The 22,459-nt window shown below is 50.1% G+C and overlaps 1 protein-coding gene across 1 annotated transcript in view; it reads right to left on the minus strand.

Annotated features, from left to right (window-relative positions):
- Window positions 1–22,459, minus strand: part of Fa2h (fatty acid 2-hydroxylase) — a 50,467-nt gene continuing 28,008 nt past the window's right edge. Inside the window, exons 2-7 of the mRNA XM_032887777.1 lie at window positions 20,221–20,313; window positions 10,625–10,767; window positions 9,976–10,082; window positions 3,873–4,045; window positions 2,715–2,967; window positions 1–1,381 (exon numbers count right to left, since the gene is read on the minus strand). Coding sequence (XP_032743668.1) covers window positions 1,302–1,381; window positions 2,715–2,967; window positions 3,873–4,045; window positions 9,976–10,082; window positions 10,625–10,767; window positions 20,221–20,313 — 849 coding nt within the window. The 3' untranslated portion in view covers window positions 1–1,301. The remainder of the gene's footprint in view (window positions 1,382–2,714; window positions 2,968–3,872; window positions 4,046–9,975; window positions 10,083–10,624; window positions 10,768–20,220; window positions 20,314–22,459) is intronic.

Here is a 22,459-nt window from a genome sequence, read left to right on the forward strand (position 1 = left end):
TTGGTTTCTTCTCAATGTTTTATTTTTCAAAATATACAATTTATTTACATCTTTATTTCACAACTGCAGTTTTGTATATTTATCCCAAAATCTCTAGATAGCTTCACCGTAAACAGTACAAATCATAGACTGGTCACACTGCCTCTCTTTAGTCTTTGCACCCATTGGGTTTTTGACAAGTTTCAAGTAGTAATCTCTTATGGGTAAGAAAGGAACAAAAAGGAAGGCAAGATGATTTTTCTTTTTTTTACATAAGCTCAATACATAGGATTAGAAAGGACCATCTGACCAGCTACTTCATTTGGGGCCAGATTAAGAATATTTATGTAGTTTATAAATAAGACTCGGGAGCAGTGAGGGCTGTGGTTATGAGGAAGAACAGTCTAGGAGGAGGGGAGGGTAATAAGGCACCACATAAAAGCCCCTTCTTGGCTTCAGGAGGCACTGCTGGGAGGGTCCTGAGTGGGGGCAGATTTCTACCTGTGCAGGTGGAGGTCAATATGGCCGGGGCTAGGGTGGGGCCCTTACCAACACAGACTTCTCCAGCCTCTGTTGGGGAGCAGTTTTGTGGTTTGGGGGAGAGGGGAGACAGAGAAAGCCTCTGTTGATTCCCAAAGACAAGGGCCAGGGCTCCTGTCAGCCTTGTAGAGGATGCCACCCACCGCCATGCTCTGCCCAGGTAGATGAGTGCTGGATTACTTCCGCTGAGGCAGCTGACAGTATAGCTGGTATCTGGGGTTGGCAAGGCCCAGAATGGCTGTCCTGGGGTCTGGGAATGGCCTGTGGGAGGCATCATTCTGCCTCTTCTTGGAAAAGCCCTTCATTTACTTCTGAACCATCAAACTCTTTCAAGAAAGGGCAGGAGAGTACGACGTGGCCACAGGCCTGCACACCATGCTTCTGATGTGACATTGGTCCCTCTGCTGCATTGGAGAAGCTCCCCGGGAGCCCAGGGTTCTAAGGCACAGGTGGGGTCAGTTTCCTTCATGCCCCTTGGGACCATTATCTGGACCCTAAAATAGCACTGAGGGCTGAAGCATAGGCAGGAACGCCGATGGGGAGGTCATCATTCTTTGGGAATGAGCCAGTCCCCAAGGGCCACTTGGCTATCCAGAGGATGCTATCCTCACACAGTAAGCCAGAAGGGAGGTCCTGCTTTCAGGTCTCCACCAAGCCCCAGGGCTAGACAGAGCCCATCCTGCCTGGCCAAGCTGACTTCAGCAGGTCCGGGTGGAGGTGGGGGTAGGACAGGGGTAGGGGCTGGGGATGGACCGAGGACAGAACAGAGGGTCTAGGGGTTGTCACTGCATCTTCGGGTGGGCTTCCTCTGGAATGAGGGTGTGGAAAAAGTAATCCCACAGTTTAGTGCTGATGCCGAACCCTGCAGAGGGAGACAAATAGGGCAGAAGATGAGGTGCTGGCAGAGGAGAAGAAAGAAATTTACTTGGGGAGGTAGAGCTAGGAAAGACTTAACACCAGGGACCAAGGACCAAACACACTGTTTGTCCTGTTTCTGGGTTGCCTGGCCCTACCCGTGTTCCCAGGTCCCCTCCCCCCCTCCAGCTTCCCTCTCTCCCCTGCTGGGACAAGCCCCTCCCTTCCTCAGGGAGTTGTTCCTGGAATGCCGGCTTCCCAGGCATCAGACACTGCCTTCTTTTCATCTGGTCTCAACTCCAGTGACACCTGCAGAGACCTGTGTCTTGAATTTTATTCTTTGGGTTTTACATGCCAGTATGGTAGCTACAGGAATCACTTGGCTAATGAATCCTGGGAGTGTGGCTAGGATCCTCAGAAGAACTCATTCATTCAATTCAAATTATTTTAAGTTTCAATGTGAACTCAAATATTTGACTTAGTTACTGGATAACTCAGAAGTATGTTTGAAGCAACTTATATTGGTGAAGTCTGTATTATTATTATTATTATTGTTGTTGTTGTTGTTGTTGTTGTTGTTGTATTGGTGGTTTTCCTCCATATATGTCTGTGTGGGGGCATCAGATCCCCTGGAACTGGAATCACAGACAATTGTGAACTGCCAGGTTGGTGTTGGGAATTGAACTTGGGTCCTCTGGAAGAGGAGCAGTGCTTTTAACCACCGGAGCATCTCTCCAGCCCCCATGAATCTGTCTTTTTAATTACAGATTTTTATAGATCAAGTATTTCTGATGAAAATTTAGCATATGAATTGAGATGTGTTCTCAGTACAAAATAGACAGTATACAAGAATGTATGCTAACTCATGTCTTTATGTTAATTACAAGATTGTGATACTTGGGTTATGCTAGTTAAATATATGGTAAATTTTCTCCTTTTTCTTTTTTCTGTTTGGTTTGAGACAGAGTCTCACTATATAGATCTGGTTGGCCTAGAACTCTCTATGTAAACCAGGCTGGCCTGGAACTCACAGAGATCTTCCTGCATTAGCCTCCAGAGTGCTGGGTTTAAAGTCGCACCACCGCCACCACCGCCACCACCGCCACCACCGCCACCACCCAGCCCAGTGCTTTCTTGCTTCCCTTTCCTTATGACACTCACCACTGTCTGAGATAATCTGTCATGTATTGGTTCCTTGCTTGCCCCTCTCTGTATAGCTGACTGCACAAATGAGCCCTTCTGTACATGCCATTCCCTGAACGGAGCCCGGCTCTTAGTTGAGGCTGAATCTGCCAAATACGTCAATAAACAAAAATCAAGGCCGGGAGGCCCAGCCTTACCTGACTTCTGGTATTCGAAGTGATGCTTGACATGGTGGGCCTTCATGTTGTACAGATAGGAGCCCTTGTGTGGTGAGCCAAAGTGCAGGTAGTAGTGGGTCATGTCATAGAGGACATAGCCCAGAAGACCCCCAGCAAAGAGGATGCCTGCCACGGCCTCAGGCAGAATGAGCCGCAGGAACACATAGAAGAAGGCAACCACTACAGAGGCTGGCACTGGGGGGAAGACCAGACGGGAGCCATCAAAGGGTGCCTGTTGGCAGAGAGGTGCGGGTGTCAGAGGCAGCCCAAGGCTGGCGGCCTATTGTGGCAATGACGTGTCAAAGTGGTGATACTTCTTATAAAGAACAGGGAGTGACCTGTCCTGTCAAGGCTTGGCAAATGTGCTTCCTTTGAGACACGTAGGTCAACACACCTGAAAGACCCAGATAAAGTGTACCATTTCTTATGTCGTAGCCGTGATGGGACCTGGCAAGCTTCCCAAGGGCACGCCATCTCCTAAGATCACTGGGGTTCTGGGACTCGTTAGCTACTAAAGGAGCCCAAACGCCCAAATACCAAGCCCTTTGCTACAGGGGCTTTTGGGAGACTGAGTCCTGATGCTGTGTGGGAGAGGCGTACATCAGCAGCCTGTGGTGATGCTTCCCCCACCCCATTCCTCAACCGGAGGCTTCTTTGTCGAAGAGGGTTTACGGGGAGCCAGAGGGCCGGCTACTCGGTTACTCAAGGTCCCCAAACTTCAGTTTCCCCTGTGAAATGGGCACACAGGAATGCCATCTTCAGAAGATAGCTTTACCAGCATGAGGGGTTTTGTCTGTTTTGTTCACTGAAGTCTGGTTCAATACCCTGAGTGTTCCAAGAACATTGCCGGGTGAGTGAACGAGTTGTGAACTTTAAAGATGATGACGGATCTGGGTGATACAAGTGTGCACAACACTAGAGCATGTGCACCCCTGACACACTTCGTCCCTACCTGGCTCGGATCAGAGTGTCCAACCCAGACACTCCTCTGAGAAACCTCAAGCATTCTTGGTTTCCATCACTTCCAGCCCAGAGCTGGACTCTCGGGAAGGCTCCTGGGAACTGGTGATAGCCTCGGGGCTTTGAGGCTATCCGGCTGCACTTGCTGGGGCCTGGGGTGGGACCAATGAGGCTCACCTTGTGGTGCTGTCCGTGCATGACAAAATGCAGCATGATGAGGTAATGGCTGTTGCTGGGGGGCTTCATGTGGAACAGGAAGCGGTGGATGAGGTACTCCACAAGAGTCCAGATAAGCATGCCCAACACAAAGAGGCCTATGAACACCGACTCTGGCACCACAAGTGAATAATCTGCAGGGGAGAGAGGTGGTCAGGGTCGATGAATGGGTGCATGCACACCTGTGCCTGGTGGCTCCAGAGTCCCAGGCTACCTTGGGTGCCTAGTAGCTGTGGCAGGCCCCACCAAAAAAAGCCCTGTGGTAAGGTGGGAAGAAGGCCGTGAGGATCTGTAGAGGGCTTGGGAAGGGTTCCTTACTAGAGAGATAGTTATTGGTGAGAGAGCCAACGTTTTCCAGTGAGGACTGCAGGAGGCACAGCTCTGGCTGAATGCCAGATCTCTACCTACAAGGGTGACTCAGTGGCCCAGGGGAAGGAAAGGAGACCATCTTGAAAGAGTCGCCACAGGCAGCAGTCGCTGACGGATGTAGGGTCACATGGGCAGGAAGGACAGGAAAACCTAAATGCAGACATGTCAATAGACTTGATACCACAGTGTCTGAGGGGAAAGATGAGCTTGAATGGATGTGGAGAGGATATACAGGTGTCTTCAGGGCTGGAGTCCTCAAGATCCAGCGCTCTGATGACATCCTGCAGCTCTTCTGGCTCTGGTCCTTGATCTCTGGGAGACTTCAACTCTAGCCCTTTCTGCTCTTGTCTAAGGCTCCCTCTCGTCTGCCTCACCTTCTTGGCTTACCCTTTGTGACGGTTCGTTTTCACTGTCCACCTGACTGGATTTAACATCCCCATGGAAACACACCTCTGTGTGCTTCTGTGAGGGTGTTTCCAGAAACATTTATACTGCGCGGGGAAGAGCTATCCCGAGTGTGGGCCACGCAGTCTCCTGGACGCGAGTGAAGAGAAGTGAGGTGAGCAGCTCTCGTCTCTCCGCTCCCTGACTGTGGGGATGAATGACCAGAGGATCCACGCCCCTGCTCCAAGACCTCCCAGCCTTGATGTGCTAGCCTCAAACTGGGAGCCAACCCAATCCTTCCCTTGAAATAGCTCTTGTCAGGCGTTGTGTCAGAGCAATTAGGAAATTATACATCCCTCTTCCTCACTACTGATTTAGCTACATATTCATTCTCTCTCTCTCTCTCTCTCTCTCTCTCTCTCTCTCTCTCTCTCTCTCCTTTCTGTCTCTGTCTCTCTCTCTCTTAAAATACCCTTCTTATAAGATATAATAAGATATAATCTTAAGGGACTCTGCTCTTCCCGAGGTCCTGAGTTCAATTCCCAGTACACACATGGTGGCTCAGAACCATCTATAATGGGATCTGATGCCCTCTTCTGGTGCGCCTGAGGATAACTACAGTGTACTCACATACATTAAATAAATAAATCATTATATATAATCTTAAGCAAACATAGTGGTGCACACCTGTAATTCCAATAACCGGGGCGCTGAGGCAGAAGGATCATTAGTTTAAAACCAATTTGGGCTTCACAACGAGAACCTGTCTCAAAAAAATATCCTCGTAGCACACATCTCATCCATAAAGAGATAGTTCAGCGGGTTTTCCGTTGTTTGTTTGTTTGTTTTTAAGCAGATTTTGAGTTCTGTGCCACCATCAGTCAAGTGATGGGGATGATGTCTTCTCTCAGGCTTCTACTGTGGAAACTACTGAACCTTGGATTGAAGCCTTCATCCTCCAAACTCTCACAGACTGGTAACCCCCAGATCTGTGCTTCCACCCCACCTCTGGTCGGACACTTGTCGCTGTGTATCTCCACATGTTGTACACAGGACCCCAGAACTAACCCTTCCCAAATGAAGCTGACTATCTTCCTCTTTCTTTGGCCCTCACCCCTCCAGGCTAGTCATTGGTGTGTCCTCCTCTGGGGATACCCACACGTTACCAAAGCCTTAAGTTATCTTCCTCCCTACTTCTAGCAGTGACCAGGACCTGCCACCCCACCCACTTTGGATCTTCTTGGCAGAGTGAAAGAAGCCACAGGCAGGGGCCACAGAGTGCCTGCTTCCATTTATGTGAAAGTCCAGACCAAGTACATTCGTGGACACAGAAAGAGTGATGGCTACCATGGGGAGGAGGGTGGAGAATAGGGAGCAACTGAGTTTCCTTCTGAGGCGTTAGGATACTTGGAACTAGATAGTGCCTGACTGAAGGCCACTGAGCTGTTCAAATTAAAGCAGTTTCACGATATGTGAATCTCGACTCCATTGGCATTTGTCTGTTTCCTTATTTATTATCGAGATAGTCTCCGTATAAACATATGGCTTGTGGGGGAAGAGTAGATCGTTGTTTTTCCTGACAGCCTCTTCAGTGCTAAAATTACAGTCATGCACCACCATGCCCAATCTGTAATTTAAATCTATCTGGCTACCCACTCATCCAGCTTAGTTCACTAATTTTCTTTCTAGATATTTATTTTGTGTGTGTGTGTGTGTGTGTGTGCGTGTGTGTCTGTGTGTCTGTGTGTGTGCATACAAGAAAACCAGAGGTGTCTGATCTCGTGGAGCTAGAATTACAGAAGGGTTATCAGCTGCCTGACATGGGTGCTGGGACCGACCTCAAGTCCCCTGCTAGAGCAGGATACACTCTTCGTCCACTGTGCCATCTCTTCAACCCTACGTCACAGTTCTGAATCCCACTACCTTACCACCTATTGGCTCCCAGGGCAGAGTCAGACCTCCACTCCTGCTTCTACAACTTAGTAAGTCATTCTGTGATACCTCATAGCCTTTAACCAAAGTCTAGTCCCCCAAACACAACATTCCATGTCCCTCAAGTCCTGTCGCGCCACCAAATCAAAGCACTAGTGATCCCTTAGATGTGCCATGTCATTTTCTCCTGCACACCTGATTTTGCTGATGCTCTCTTCCCTGGTGTCCCCTTGCCTGTTTTATTCCCTGGGGATCAGTCCACATGGCCCATGCAGATGTCTTCACCCACTTCCGGCTGGCTTGTGCATCCTGCTCTGCCCTTGGGTACCACTCTAAGCACTAGGTTCTGTACTGCCATTTGGAACTTTGCCCCCAAAGTGGTGATAAGTTTTTTTTTATGAGTGAGTTCTTCTCTGTGTGTCCAGTGCTTAACACAGCAGCTTCACAGAGACTTGTCAGGAGAGAAAGGGGGTAGAGAAAGATCACTGTAGGTTTGTGTCTGGATGAACTTTGATCTGGGCCACACTATGAGCAGACCGGGCTCAGAGGGAGACAGCATTGAGAGGTCCCTCTGAAGGACCCAGTTGTCTGTACACTGTAGGCAGGCCCAGGCCCAGCGGCCAGAGGGTGGTTGAGGGAAGGGTGAACGCCTGGGTAGATGGGAAGCAGGACTGACCACCAGCCTTTTCCTAGGGTCCAGCTGTTCTTAGTTACTTTAGCGGCCCCAAATGGCTCCAAGTGAATCCCCAGGTGCTTGGGAATTACCCTTCTCCTGGGAATGGACACGAGATGTGGCTCCCCTAGGTCCCCTAGGTCCCCTCCTCTCTGAAGCTTGTGTCTCCCTTGAGCTTGTAGTATTTCCTGACACTCTAGCCTCTCTTTATTTCTTTGAAGATGTCATTTGTCCAGCAGCTGCAATGGGACCCCACTGAGTGTCCCTCTACCTTGCTTTGAGAGGTCTTATTTGCCCTGCCTGTGACTTGTGCCTTGCAAGGCTGAGGAATGCACGTGGCCGTGCGTCTCTCACACCACTGCTGCTGGCATGGTGGCCCCAGGCTTACTAGCCTGCCACACTGGACCTTTATTACACAGGCACATTTTAGCTGTCTGCAGAGGCCTGTGGTGCCGCAGAGCCCTCAAATCACTGTCCCGGCTGTGCAGAACTGCCCTTTCCCATAGGTCAAGCCTCCACCCGCCTCCTCACCCCAGCATCACCCAGTCTGCCCATCCGGATGGAGCTGGTACTGAGTGGCATCTCTGGAGAAATCCAGCAGAGGGACCTGGGCCAAAGCTTTAGGGTCCCCTTCCCCCTCTGGCCACCAGCCCTGACTGCCCTGCCACTGTTGGTGATTGTTAGGGGAGTGCTGGGCAGACAGTGGGCGATTCAGCGAGCAGGCCTCTGAGTAACAAGCCCTGTGCTGTGCCTGAGCTATTCAGCGTGGGCCGAAAGGGTAACGGTGGCTAGTGGGATGTGCACCGTAACCCTCTGGGCTCTGGGCTGGGTCGTGGGGCCACTTTCCACAGCTTGCTCATCCCCCACCCTGTCTTGGGTGAGGCAGATAAACTGAGGGTCTCAAGGCTGTGAGAGGCCCTTGACTTGCTGCCCTCAGGAGATGTGGGATGAAGAGAAGCCTCTGTGTGTGGAGGAAGGAAACTGTCTGGTGTGTGTCAGGGACAAAACTGTGATCAGGCGAGGGAAAGTAATGCCCCTGAGGTGCCAGGCAGATTAGCTGGCCAGGAGGCATGCACTGTGACTGGAGGCTGAGGTAAACCAAGGTGGCAGAAGAGCCACTCTGAGAAACTCAGTTCTATGTGCTCTTTGGATAATAGCCTATGTCAAACTCTCTCTGTCCTCTACCCCCTCACCAGAGGCTGGGGGATAGCTGGTCTCCACATCCTAGGTCACATCGACCCCAGTCACTCATTTAACTTTTTCAGTGTCTATGTGCTCATCTGTGAGTGAGAACACACATGTGTCTACAGGTATGTGGCCAGAGACGGACAACCATGGGTGTTTCTCCTCCTTAAGAGCCATCCACTTGGGGTTGGGGATTTAGCTCAGTGGTAAAGCGCTTGCCTAGCAAGCGCAAGGCCCTGGGTTCAGTCCCCAGCTCCGAAAAAAAGAAAGAAAAGAAAAAAAAAAAGAGCCATCCACATTGTTTCTCACTAGAACTTGAAGGTGAATAATTAGGCTAGCCTGGCTGGTCAGTGAACCCCAGGATTCCATGTGTCTCTGTCTCCTGAGCTCTGGGATCACACGTGCTCACTGCCAAGCCTGGCTGTTTATACGGAGTCTGCGATCAAACTCAGGTACCTGTGTTTGTGCAACTAACACTTTACCAACTGGGTTATCTCCACGGTCCCTTCCTCAACTGTACTTTCAATTAATTTTAGAAAACCCTGGGAGATAATATTCCATGCACATAACCATGTACTATGTGATGTTTTGACACATGTATACATTCCGGAATAACTATGTTCCCTCAGCTCTGAGAGGACAAAACAATAGAGGAGCCCCAGGAAAGTACGTGGTCCGGCACAGGCTCCACAGTAAGTAGAAGGGACTGGGTGTCTCCGCAGGCTCAGCTTCTGCTGTGAGGCCCTTAGCTCTGAGGACAGTCTGTAGCGCTTGCTTATCTCTCTCCCATATTCTCCTCCAATCTGATATGAGCATGGACTCGTCTGACTTCAGCTGTGCCACCTCATATACGGCTTTCCTGTCTGTCTGTCTGTCTGTCTGTCTGTCTGTCTGTCATCTATTGCCTTTTGAGACAGAGACTCGTTATATAATCCTGGCTAGCCTTGGATATGCTATGGTAGATGAGGCTGGCCTTCAGCTTACAGCAAGTAATTCCTTTGTGTTTGTTCTTGAAGCGCTAGGGTTACAGGAGTGCATCACCATGCCTGGTCCTCACTTAGCCTCTCAATGAGGAATTCTAGGCTGTTCATTCTCTGTTATCTGAGTTGAGACAGAATCTCACTGCAGCTCTGGCTGCCCTGGTCTGCTACTGTATATAAGAATAGCCTCCCTGTGTAATGGTACTCCTGCCTCCACCTCCTGGGGCTGCGATGAGTGAGCGGGGGTGTCCCCACCACACCCAGCATAGTCTCTGTTCTTAATCTCAGTGAGAAGTTCCCTTCCTGTTGTCTCTTTACTGTTGTGACATTTGATGATGCCATTTTGTTTAGGTTCTGCTAACGTGATGCTCGGTTTTGTATCCATGGGTTGGGGAGGACGACTCGTTTCCATGGTAGGCCCCACTTTGGAGTGTTGCGACGTGGCTTTCTGTGCCCATAGAAACTCAAGATCATGGAGAGCATGGTTTCATGCCCTCAGGACCCATAGGAACAAGTCAGGGGAAGCCGGTTGTAGGGTTACCTCTTGTGAATGATGCAAAAAGCCGGATGTTGTCCTGGGTGAGGGTTCGGTAGTAGGACCAGCTGAGGTACAGCACCAGGGGCACCCAGATGATGGGGACACTATACCTGCAGGAGGGTCATCAGGGTGAGAGAGATATACATAGGGGGAGACGACACAAAACAGCTTCCTGAAGTGTACATTTTAACTATGGAGGGAGGAAGGTACTGTGAAGAGCTGTGGCCAAAAGGGACAATGGTGTGAAGAGCAGAGGAAAAGAGAAGGGAAGCTGTGAGTCCGTCTGCCCCTGCCTCTTGAGATGAATCTTGAGCAGAAAAGAATTATGGGCTGCTATGGTTACTGACTCTGGGCAGTTATATAGACACTGACCTCTTGTGGTAGGAGGGACTAATTGCAGGGAAAATTGTTTCCATGGGCATTAAAGGCTTCTAATTCTAACTCCTTTAAGGAGTTTGGAAATGAGTGGGTGCAGGCACATTGGAAGGATGCTACTCGCTAGGAGATAAAAGCATGTGCAGGAATTAATTATGGATATAGCCTGCCCCACCATCCACAGGACTTTACAGAATATTCTGTATTATAAGGAGGGACCTAACTGCTGGTATTATCAGAGGAGGGGGTAGCCCGTTTCACACCCTGCATGGCTCACCAGACAGTCTTGGAGAAGGCCTCGATGAGGTCTGAGTGGAAGAGGCGAATGGGCCTGGCCACAGGTTGGTGAACCCACTCATCATACTTTTCCCCCAAGTGGCCCACCTGCCACAGGAGAGGTTTCTGCCAGTCCACCAGGTCCTGCGAGAAACAAAGGAAACCTTGGGATTCTGATATTCATTTCCGCATCTGGGTTACAGCATCCTGTTCCTTAGCACCACCCACACAGTGGCTTTGGGAGAGGGAAATCCATACCTAACCACACTGCCCCTTCCAGCCCCAGGATGTGGCATCCAGATCAGACCAAGCGAGCTTAGGCCAAGAACCATTAATGCCGGCTCCTCCCACTGGAGTTGCTAAGTTGGTATGGTGAGTCTGGAGCTGCCATCCGAGCTCAGCTAATGACTCAGACAGTGTCAAGAGTTAGACAGGTTGAAACCTGGTGCTGATGTCTAAGAGCTCATGCTGGACTCCATACATACAGAACCCAGTATATTCTGCATTGCTAGGGCCTACACATAAACGAAAGAGGCCCTTGCCTGTATCATAAACGAACGGGACCCTTTCCCCTCCAGTGCAGACTTTCTTCTTGACGTTGCCCTGAACACACTCACCCATTCATTGAAGTAATCACTCACTCGATCAGTTGCTTAGCACTTGGTTTTTGTGAGTGTACACATGGGTGTGGCATGTGCTGGGAAGAGTCAACATGCATGTAAGAGACCACCTTTGTTTCACACAGCTTGGTGCTTAGCATGAAGACTCTGGAGTCAATCCTGGGTTCAAACCCTGGCTCTACCCCTCAGTGTGTGACTCTGAGAAAATTATACGAGCTTTCCGGAACCCAGTTCCTTCAGCTACAAAACAGAATAATAAGGGTACCAGTAGAAGGCATCAGCAGGATGAAGCCAGACAGTTTAGTGCTGATTCAAAGAGGCCACGATTCAGAGGCCAGAGGACTGGCACAAATGCCCACATTTAGGGTAAGCGGTAAGCAAGGGAGACTTGGAACATGATCTGGGATTTGTTTGTGACATGAAGATTTGGCTAGGCAGGGAGGGTAGCGGCAGAGAGAACAGGTACAGGTCTGGAGTTGAGAACAACTGTGGTCCACATGACAGACAAGTTCCTTGACTCTGCTCTGTGGACTGCAGACAGAAACCTGCTGAGGACTTAACAGGACACTCCATTCAGAGCTAGGACTTGGTCATCTGCCGACCAGCAGTTCCTCAGACACGCATGATACAAACCTAAAAGATCGGAGGCACTATTTATTTTTTAAATTTAAAGATTTATTTTATGCATGTTAGTGTTTCAGTGTGTGTGTGTGTGTGTGCGCACACACGTGCGTGAGAGAGAGAGAGAGAGAGAGAGAGAGAGAGAGAGAGAGAGAGAGAGAGAGAGAGAGAGAGAGAACATGGAGGTCAGAAAAAGGCACCAGACTCCCAAAACTGAAGTTACAGGTGGCTATGAACTGCCTGCTGTGAGTGCAGGGAACTAAATCTGGGTCCTGAGCCATCTCTCCAGTCCCCAGAAATCCTATTTGTATTTGTCACACACACACACACACACACACACACACACACACACACACACACACACACACACTCACCTCTCACACACAGCTTTATCTGTGTTCTGATTCACAGAGTACGATATGCAAATTATATATAGGTTAATATGGACATATAGTGAAGGAAATGTGTCCAAAGTTTTACTCATAGGATCACAGAGCCAGAGTCCATCAGAGGCCTTACTTGTGGGAAAGGAGAAGTACTTGGAGATTTCTCATGATTTAGGGTATTGAGTAAGATTCTTCTGGAGTCCAGACAGTAGACAGCAATGACGTTAACGTCAGGGGCCCATATTAAAATTGTGGCCTTGTTGCTCATCTGCTGTGAGACTCTGAGCAAGCATCTGTCTGTACCTCTCAGAGCCGCTCAGTTTCTTATGTAAGGCCGGTAGCCCAATAACTACTTCAAAACCCTTTACATCAACACCACCACTGATATTTAGTGATGTCTTTGGATTTCCCTCCCAGTTGTTGCCTCAGGGTGATCCCTCCATCTTTTATTTTATAACTACCTGTCTTGGATCAGAGCCCTGGATCTTCTATGATCCACGTGACACCCATATGCCTAAGTTTCATTTGTGCATTTAATTTGGCCTTAGGTATTTAAGAGAACAACTCTTTAGGGTCAGTGAGATGGCTCGGTGGGTTCAGGCACTGATGACCCGAGCTGAGTCCCTGGGATGGACACGGTAGAAGGAGAGAACTGACTCCCCCAAGTTGTCTTTGACCTTCACACAAGTGCTGCGGTGCACATATGCACCCCAATAAATGCATGCAATTAAAAAAAACCAAAACACTGGGCTGGAGAGATGACTCAGCAGTTAAGGGCACTGGCCGTTCTTCCAGAGGTCCTGAGTTAAATTCCAGTAACCACATGGTGACTCACAACCATCTGTAATGAGATCTGAGGCCCTCTTTTGACATACAAGTGCACACGCAGGCAGAATGCTGTATACATAATAAATAAATCTTAAAAACATAATTATTACTCAGAGGTGTGGCCAGGTGGGCCTCCTCTCTACCCAGCAAAGGTGTGAGCAATTTTTTGTTTTGCTTTGTTTTGTTTTTAAACAGGGTCTCTCTGTGTGGTGGTCTGCCCTTTGATGTCCTGTTGCCCATTTGACCTGTCTAGGTAGACCAGAAGGCCCTGACACCTTCTACACAGGTTGCTTTCTACAGTTAGTGCCAAGGCTGCCTGTTATCTGCCCATTTTTTAACCCCTCAATGCTGAGGTAGTCTTTTTGCCCCTCACTGCTGATATAGTCGTCCTTGGTAACCAGAAAGGGTCACTTGACTCTGGAGGCTGAAGGCCTTGCTTGCACCCCCATAAACATCCCTCTCATCATTAAGGACCAAGAGCAAATAATTCTACAATAGGGTCTTTGTCCTGTAATTACAGGGGTATAAGGTGACATGTCCATACAGGCGCAGAAGTGCAAGCCCACTGACTTTCTCCTATGCTTGGAGTAACTATATGGAGGCCCAGAAGGCTAGCATTCGAAGAGCCTGGTTGGTTGATTCTAGGGTAGAAACCTCCTTATCTCCCCCCTTAGCTTGTTCAATTTTTTTTAAAATTATATTTCCTTTATTTGTGTGTGTGCATATGCATGTGTACAAGCTCTTGTGAGAGTGTGTCACAGGGTGCTAGCAGGTCAAAGACAGTCTCCAGGAGTTGGTTTTATCCCTACACCACATTGGTCCTGGAGATTGAGCTCAGGTTGCTAGGTTTGGCACCAAATGCCCCACTCGCTGAGCTGACTCACAGGTTCTTGGTGGCGTATTCAGGATGTTGTGTTGTTATGTTATATAGCCCTGGATGACCTGGATCTCACTATGTGGACAATGCTGTCCTCAAACTTGAGACATTTTTTTCCTGCCTCTGCCTCTCAAGTGATGAAATTACAGGCATGTGCTACCGTATGTGCTTGTAGTAGCCTCAAAACAGTTTCCCAAGAGCCGAGCCCTTCGCCTGGTGCTAGCCCCTCCCTTCACCCAGTGCTAGGCCCTGGTTTAGCTGCTACATGCATTCTGTCTTTTTTCCCCCACCTTTCTTCTAGTCCTTGTTACTGAAGGACAGCATCTTCCCCACATGGGAACAGGTTCTCACTTGCTGGCAGAAAGCTGATTTTGGGTAATGCTGGCCGACTGCCTAGGTAGAATCTAATGAGGGAGAAAGGAGCTAATCCCTTCTTTACCGGGTGCACACTTCCTTGGCCCTCTGCCCTCCCATGCAAGTGGCTTTCTCCACGGAGCTGGCCCCTTGGGCTAGTTCTCCCACTCCATGTTGTCTAAGGCTTGGGGCACAGACGGAAGACACTGTAGAGGTCTAGGGCCACAGTAGGAGGTTGGTGGGGGAAAGGAGAGAAAAATAGGACACAGGTCATGCCTCCGGCTCCCAGGCATCTGGAGACTTCCATGGCTCCCCTCACTTTGAGCCCGTGGGACCCGATATGCATAACAGGCGAGTCTAGTGCTCAGTGCAGGGCTGTGTGGATGGAAATGAGGGTAAGCTCAGAGACTCTGCTTGCTGGGCTTGGGGTCTTCCTCAGTGGTCCACAGATCTGAGCAACAGTCTGGGCCTGGGATGCAGATGCAAGTCTGTGAGTGTTTAGGCCCAGCATCGTGTGTACCTGAGCCCTTCCCCCAACACAGCTCTGCCCCTGCACAGCCAGAAAGGGGGAGGCTGCTCCTGGCTATGCCAGGAATGCAGCTGGCAGCAGCGTGCAGCGGGAGAAAAGGGCAGCCTGCTACCCAGAGAGTGGGCAGAGGGCCTGCTGCCAGGGTGAGGAGGGGCTGCCTCTGCTTTCCTTCTCATTCCCTAGATTCCCTTTCCCCTGGGCAGCACAGGACACTCCGGTGGGGCTGCCTCAATCTACCAGCAAGTGCTTAGGGGCTGCTTCTCCCCAGGGGAGCAAGAGCAAGAGGTGCCAGCTGCCTGGTGCCAGTAGATCCTCCCACTGCCATGAGCTCAAGCAATCATTTAAGGGGAAGTCAAGTGAAGCCCAGAGCATCCATTCTAGGGCAGCTTTCTGAACCAAGGAGGCAGAGGAAGCCATGGGCCAGTGGGGAGAGACCCCAAGGGACAGAAAGCTCCCTAGGAGTTCCTGGCTGCCTTTTCTACATCCTAGTGATGAGCAACCCTGGGGCCTCGCTGCATATTCATTATCTGCCCTAAGCCTTAATCTACAGATGGTTGGGGACTGTGATAACCTCCCATTACAGGTGATAGCAGTGAAGGGTGACTGCTCAGCGCTGATGCTAGGATTGGACCCGACTCTGAGCACGGAGCTCACAGCCTGAGTTCTTAGCACCTGGAGACCCAGACCGCCAATCAGGGAAGTCAGGGGCTCTCAGCTGTGAGTCCCCCAGCACAGAGCTGTGAGGATTCTGCAGCAGTGTCTCCTGTTAGCTGGAGCATCAGGCTGGTTGGCTGTGGTCCTGCCAGGATTGGTGCAGACCTCTCCAGAGCAGAAGAGGAGGGACAAACTCAAGACCCCTGGGGTAGCTCTGGATCACCTGACTTCTCCTCTGGTACTCAGAGTCTCTCCACTCAGGATACATGGAGTCTGGGGAGTTGGCAGAATAACCAGATGTGAGCCAAGCTAGAGCTCACAGTCTTTTATCATTTCATGGGTATGGGTTTGCCATGGTACCCTTGTTCTGACCCAAGTTCTTGTTGACTTACGTTAGAACCTGCAAAGAATAGAGCCCATCTGGACAACATCAGCACATTGGCAGCTCTGTAGGCCCTGGAACTCCTGATGTTAAAGGTTGTGTATATGGTATCGGGGTCAGGGGAGGGACTTGGAGGCACTGACCACTACACCGTCTAGGTAGTGTGAAGATAGATGTTCATGTGTGCTTGTATGTGTCTGTGCGTGAACATGTGTATGAGTACCAATGCACCTATGTGTATGCATGTGTGGAAGCCAGAGGTAGACCTTAGGCATCTTCATGTTATTAATTCATTCATTTATTTACTTGTCTGTTTTGAGACAGTCTCTCACTGAACTTGGAGTCTACTGATTGGCTAGACTGGCTGGCTCACAAGGATTGGCTGTCTACCTCTCTCAAGCACTGAGATTACAGATGCATATATGTAGATGCTGGCACTTGAACTCAGTTCTTCATACTTCAGACGAGCTAGCTCCCCAGCTGCATGGACGCATTTTGATTGGCGATACGTCTGGCTGGATGCTTTTCTACCTGTCTCTTGAGGGGGGAGGGTAGCCTATGTCTACTGAGAGTCTCGACACAGTAAGGAAGCTGATGCTGCTGGAATTTGGCTTAACTTGAGGCAGGATAAGAAAGAAGAGGTGGCCACTTCATAGATACCTCCGGATGCTGTTTGCTTTTGTCCTTCCTTTCTGTAATTCCCCTCTCCCAGTTATAGGGCTCAGGGAGACTCACTGTGGGCCAGAGTAGAGGTGAAAGGATTTCAAGATATGCGCACGGCCGTACAGAGAAGGGGCTCACCTGTGGCTAGCCTGCTGTCTGGGTTGCTTATCTGTGGCCCATCTGCGGTTAACATGTCAGTAAGGGTGCTTAGCTGCTGGCCACGTAACCCTGGCAGGAGACTTTGGCCCCACTTCATAAATTACATGCTTTGGCCCCTAGCATTTTATTTGTTTGTTTGTTATTTGGTTAGCTGGTTTCCTTTGTTTTGGTGGCAGGGTATCTCTGTGTAATGTTGGCTCTTCTGGAATTCAATTGTTAGGCTAGGCTGGCCTTGAACTCAGAGATCTAACTCCTTCTGCCTCCCAAGACACACATGCCACCACTCCTGGCTGGCCCCTGACATTGTTACTAAGAGCAAGTTAAATTACAAATGATTCATGAAAAATGCTTGGCTCAAGTACAAACTCAACAGCAAAATTGTTATTCAGTCAGGCACAATGGTGTACACCTTTAATCCAAGCACTCAGGGAGGTGGAAGCAGCAGCAGGTGGATCTATGTGAGTTCAAGGTTAGCCTGGGCTATGTAGAAAGCTCTGGGCCAGCTAAGGCTACATAGAGAGAGTATGTCTCAAAAAGAAAAACCACCTGAAGCTATGCTAGTCGGATGCTCATCTGTTGTCTAGAGGTTCCCAGGGCAGATGCTTCAGCAGACCCTTTAAATCCCATCTGCTCTACCTGCTTCCTGGGAGGCTGGCACTCTCCTGCCTTCCAAAATGCAATGGGTACAGAAGGCCAACCAGGGAGGTCTCTGAAAAGAACACAGTAGGGAGCCTAAAGCGAGGCAGGCTGAAGGGAGGCGTGTCCAGGAGTCAAGAGTGAAGGGGACTATGGTACCAGGTCAGCTGGGGTCTTGAAGACATTTGGGCGTGGGAAGATCTGGGTGTGGGAAGAAGTTGCAGCCTTGTTTTTCCGCCTCCTAAGGAAACCTGCGTCCTACTCAACTGAGAGATTTAAGAGGTAATCTAGATCATTCTGGTAAAATTCCACACGGAGCCTGAACCTTGCCTCCTACAGTGTGGCACCAGCGTCTCTTGCTCCTCTCTGCAGCCTTTTCAGATTCTTCCACCCCTAACCCAGCAGTCAGCCCAGCTTCTCTTCACTCCTTCCCGCCTGACCCACTTGGCTCCCCCACTTTTAGGGCCAGAGAAGCTAGACCCTAGCAGCTCATGGCTCTCTTCCTGGGCAGCATGCAGAGGGTTCCCCTTGAATATGCGGCAAACTCACCCCTAGGCTGCAGACCCTCTGTGGGGGAGACAAAGCCACTGCCTTGTTGGTGTCTTTCCACAGCTGCTTAACTCTGACCCACCCTGACCAGGTCAGAAACAAACAGAGCTGATAGCTCGCAGTCTCTTTCTTCCCAAAGAGCTGGGGAGGGCTGGGGTGGTGAGACAGCGGGGGGGGGGGACTTGGTGGTGGGACAGCAGGGGGACTCTTTTGAGAGGAGAAAAAAATAAACAAAAACAAAAAAAAATGGAGAGGGAGGGCAGAAAAGGAGGAGAGGGGAGGAGAGAACACTCTTTACTCCACTAGGAAGCTGGCACTCTGATGGCTTTGCTCAGGTGCATGGGCTGGGGTGGGGACAGCACTAGAGGACTCAGGTGGAAGGTGTTCCTTCCAGAGTAGTATGGACCCCTTCTTATTCCTTTCTCTCAGTCCAGGATCACAGGAAGGAGGAGAGAGAGAGAGAGAGAGAGAGAGAGAGAGAGAGAGAGAGAGAGAGAGAGAGAGAGAGAGAGAGAAGAGAGAGAGAGAGAGAGAGAGAGAGAGAGAGAGAGAGAACACACAATGTGAAAGAGGTGGGGAAATTGATTTCCCAATTTGCCAGGAGCTAGGCTGGGAGTGAGCTAGGGGATGGCACCCTCTTCTGCTCTGTATAGTGTTCCTGCTTCCCCTTTGTAGAGTTCCCCTTCTCCCTCATTTTGCTAGTAATGGTGGAATAAAGCCCTGGTGAACTAGATCTTCCTCTTGCCTCACATAATGTTGACTGAGGGTCAGCCTTGAACCAGAGTTCTGAAAAACCATGGTAGGCAGAGGGGCCTCTCCAGAGCAGGGGGTGAAGTGTGTGTGTGTGTGTGTGTGTGTGTCCTGTCCCCAACTTGCAAACCACAGCAACTTGTTAGTGAAATATTGCATAGGCTGCCACACTGTCCCAGTGAGCTCTCTTACAGTTTGTTCTTCCCAACAGTCAAGCCCTTAGTTAATCTCGCTGGTGCTGGCCTATAGTACCTTCCACTGGCTAGTCACAGCCCTGAATGAGGACACACTGGCTTGTCCCAAACCCTTGTCCACATTAAAGCCCCTTCTGTTCCAGGGCAAAGTCCCATTTCTAGTCCTTGGCTCCTCATATGTTCAAGCCATATGCAGAGCAATCCTAAAGCCCCCACATTACTAGAGAAGCCCCCGCGTACTAAGCACCCATCTCCTCTAGTCTCCGCAGTGAGGAGAGTAATTACGGCCCCTCCAGGAATGGGAGCAGAAGTGGGTTCTTTTTGGAAACACAAAAGGCTCTCCATGTGACGTGAGCAAGCCTTTCCTTCCTCTTGGTGGCCCATTTTCTTCTTGGTTCCATGGTTCTCTGGAGGGGATAGAGGCATGGAATAATCTCCCAGCGTCTCAAGCTGGAATCGCCATCTTTTTATCATGGGAGCTCTCCAGGGGTGGTCCTTACAGACAGGGGATCCCTAAGTCCTGGAGCCACAGACTGGAGACTTCTAGTCAAAGGGGCCCGGCTGTCAGAAGCTCCTTTGAGATCCACATCCCTTCTCTGATCGCCTGTGCAACCTGGAGTGCTTCCCGCACCTCCTCATGCTGTCATGACTGGGTTGAGGAGAGAGGGGTAGCTGTTCTGTGTGCTTCTGTGCCTCGATGCCCACTGCAGGCAGAGAGCACACAGGCCAGGCCCTTGGAGACAGGCACACTCATGTCTATTCCAAGAGATAACAACTGGGGGCAGTGCTGTGATCCCAGATGGAGGGGCGTTATTTCTAACACCCAGCTTGATCCTCATCCAAGACCCTCCGGGCGATGCTGCTTTTCTCTATAGGGAGCCTCTGCTCATGCTTCCAGAGCTCGCCTCACAACAGCTAGCATCCGTGTGGTCTCTACTCTAAACGGAGTGTAAGACTCTGTATATGCCTTCAGCTTTCCTTGGCCCTTTCTGCCACATAATATTTGCAGATACCGGGATTCTTTATCCACGAGGGACTCTCCTGAGTGAGCATAGGTGCCAGGAGCAGATTTGCCATGTACACTGGCCAGAGTGGGCATATCAACCCTGTTATTGCCCCCTTTCTAGCTTCAGGTCTCCTGACAGGAGACCTGTCTTATTCCAGGTTACTTAGGGGGAGTTTCTTGCCATCTCATGTACTGTTTCCCCCAGCTTCCCACCAGCAACCCCTCTCCCCGGCCCCAGCCCCAACAGAGGCAGCTAGGTTTGCCACCCCAGGTCACACCTGGGCATTGTGAGCACCAGCGTCTCTTCTTCATCTTCCCTGGGCACACATCATGGCTTCTATCCCCATCCCCTGTAACCCCAGTCATCCCCAATGCCCTGTGCCAGCTACCTTGTCCCAGTCTACCACTTTGAACTGTGGCTCAATAGCAGCGTCTGTCTTCTGAGTCTCTGCAGGGGCTCCAGCACCGTTCTCTGTGGGATCCTGGAAAGAGAAGACACAGAATCACTCACAGGATGAAGGGAGAGAAGGGAGTCCCCAGGTGCCTCAGGCGAAGGAGCAGGGAATGGGGAAAAAAAACCCCACGGGTGGGACTGGGGTGGGTGGAAATCAAGGACATCAAGTGCTTTTGCAATCAGAGACATGGTGTGGGTGTCATTATTCTTTGTGTTTCTCCCTTACAAAACAAAAATGAAAGATGCAGAAAGCTCAGGGAAAGCAAGCAAGCTACAAGGACGTGAGGGAGGCGAGGGGTAGCTGGCAGGCCTGACAGGTGTTAGGCAAACCAAGTTGCAGAGAGGCTCCGAGGGCACCCTCCTTCCCTTCCTTCCTGCTTGGTTACTCAGTAGATCATGTGGGTCACGGGCTGGTCCCTGTGAGCTCAGGAAAGTAAGGCAGCTGGGAGCCAGGTCCTCCAGCAATCCCAGTTAGTCAGGGGTCACATGTGGGACAGAACTAGCTGAGGTGTGCCCAACTGGGCTCAAGGTTAAGTTAAACTAGCAAAGTGGTAAAGCCAGAACGAAATGGAATGTGCTGGGAAAATCGCACGGCTTCAGCTAGCTTTGACATCACATGGGGTGGAGCTGGGGAAAGCAGACTTGTACCAGAAGTAAAACTCAGGCATCCCTATAGGAAGGGCAGGGATGGACCTTGCCACGAGGACTTCCATGAGCCTCTGTGCCCCCAAAAAAACCACAAGCCTAGCGGCTCTGGGAAGCCAGATATTAGCAAGAGGCATAGGAGCTCCGAGCAGACAGCAGGGGTGTCTCTTTACTGTCCCTGAGGCAGAGTATTAGCCCAGATGGCCCTTAAACTCTCTATGCGGCCCAGACTGACCTCAGACTCATCCTCTGTGTCAGCCTCTCCAGAACTGGGGTCACGGTTGTGCACCAACCAGGCCTAGTAGCATCGGGACTTGCTACTACCCTTACAATTTTCATCAAGCCTAAGGGAGCTTGATGGTGATGATGATCGTGTTAGCATTTTCTAGGGGAAAACCCAGATACAACACGACGTTTCTGCAGTTTCAAATCTTTGGGTTCTCAGCCAGGCTGGTCTCAAAACTACCATCTTCCTATCTCGGCCTCACCTGTGCTGGGATTATAGATATGTACCACTACACACAGCCTCCAGACCTGCATTTAAAAGGTATGGTCATCGTCATTGTCATTGTCATCGTCATCGTCATCATCACCACCACCACCATCGCCATTATCATCATCATTATTTGGGGAGTGTTTTCTTTTTTGAGATAAGGTTTCTCTATGTAGCCCTGGCTGTTCTGGAACTCACTGTGTAGACTAGGTAGGTAGGCCTGGAACGCCCAGATCTACCTGTCACTGCCTCCCGAGTGCTAGGATTAAAGGCATGCTCCACCACCACCTCAGTAAGGCTGTCTTATTTTTAACTATGTGTGTGCGTGTGTGTGTGTGTGTGTGTGTGTGTGTGTGTGTGTGTGCACGTGTGCCCAGGGCCGGGAGAGGGCCTCAGATTCTCTGGAGCTGGAGTCACAGGCAGTTGTGAGCTGTCCGATGTCAGTTCTGGGAACCAAACCCCTGGCCTCTTCGAGAGTTGTTTACACTCTTAACCATTGAGCCACCTCTCCAGCCCTTTGTATTTGTTTGTTTGTTTGTTTGTTTTTTTTTAAACAAAGCATCTTACACTCTCTTGAGGACCAGGAAGGGAGATTTTTATAGCACACTATACATGGACACTCCCTAAGGATTCCTGGTAAGCTTCTTTCTTCTGCTGTGTCAGCAGTTCATGGATCTTTCTTGTTCCTTTCAGGTTGGTTGGTTGGTTGGTTTGCTGTTTCTTTCCCTTCGGGGTCTCATTGTAGCCCAGGCTGGCCTGGAACTTACTTGGTAGCCCAGGCTATCCTAAAACTGTTGGTGCTCCCCCTATATTACCACTGGGATTGCAGGTGTGAGCCACTGCACATGGCCTTACAGTTCTGTTTTAGTCTCCTACATATTCCTGAGGGCTTTAGCCCCCTCTTTCCTGGATGGCTATTTTCTTCTGCCTTCCCCTGTGACGGCTGCTCTTGGTTGTCAACTAGACTACATCTGGAACTAACCCAAACGAACAGGCACGACTGTGAGGGATTTTTTTTTCTTCTTAAGTAAATCAT

This window comes from Rattus rattus, chromosome 17 (assembly GCF_011064425.1).
Source record: "Rattus rattus isolate New Zealand chromosome 17, Rrattus_CSIRO_v1, whole genome shotgun sequence".
Classification (NCBI taxonomy): Eukaryota; Metazoa; Chordata; class Mammalia; order Rodentia; family Muridae; genus Rattus; species Rattus rattus.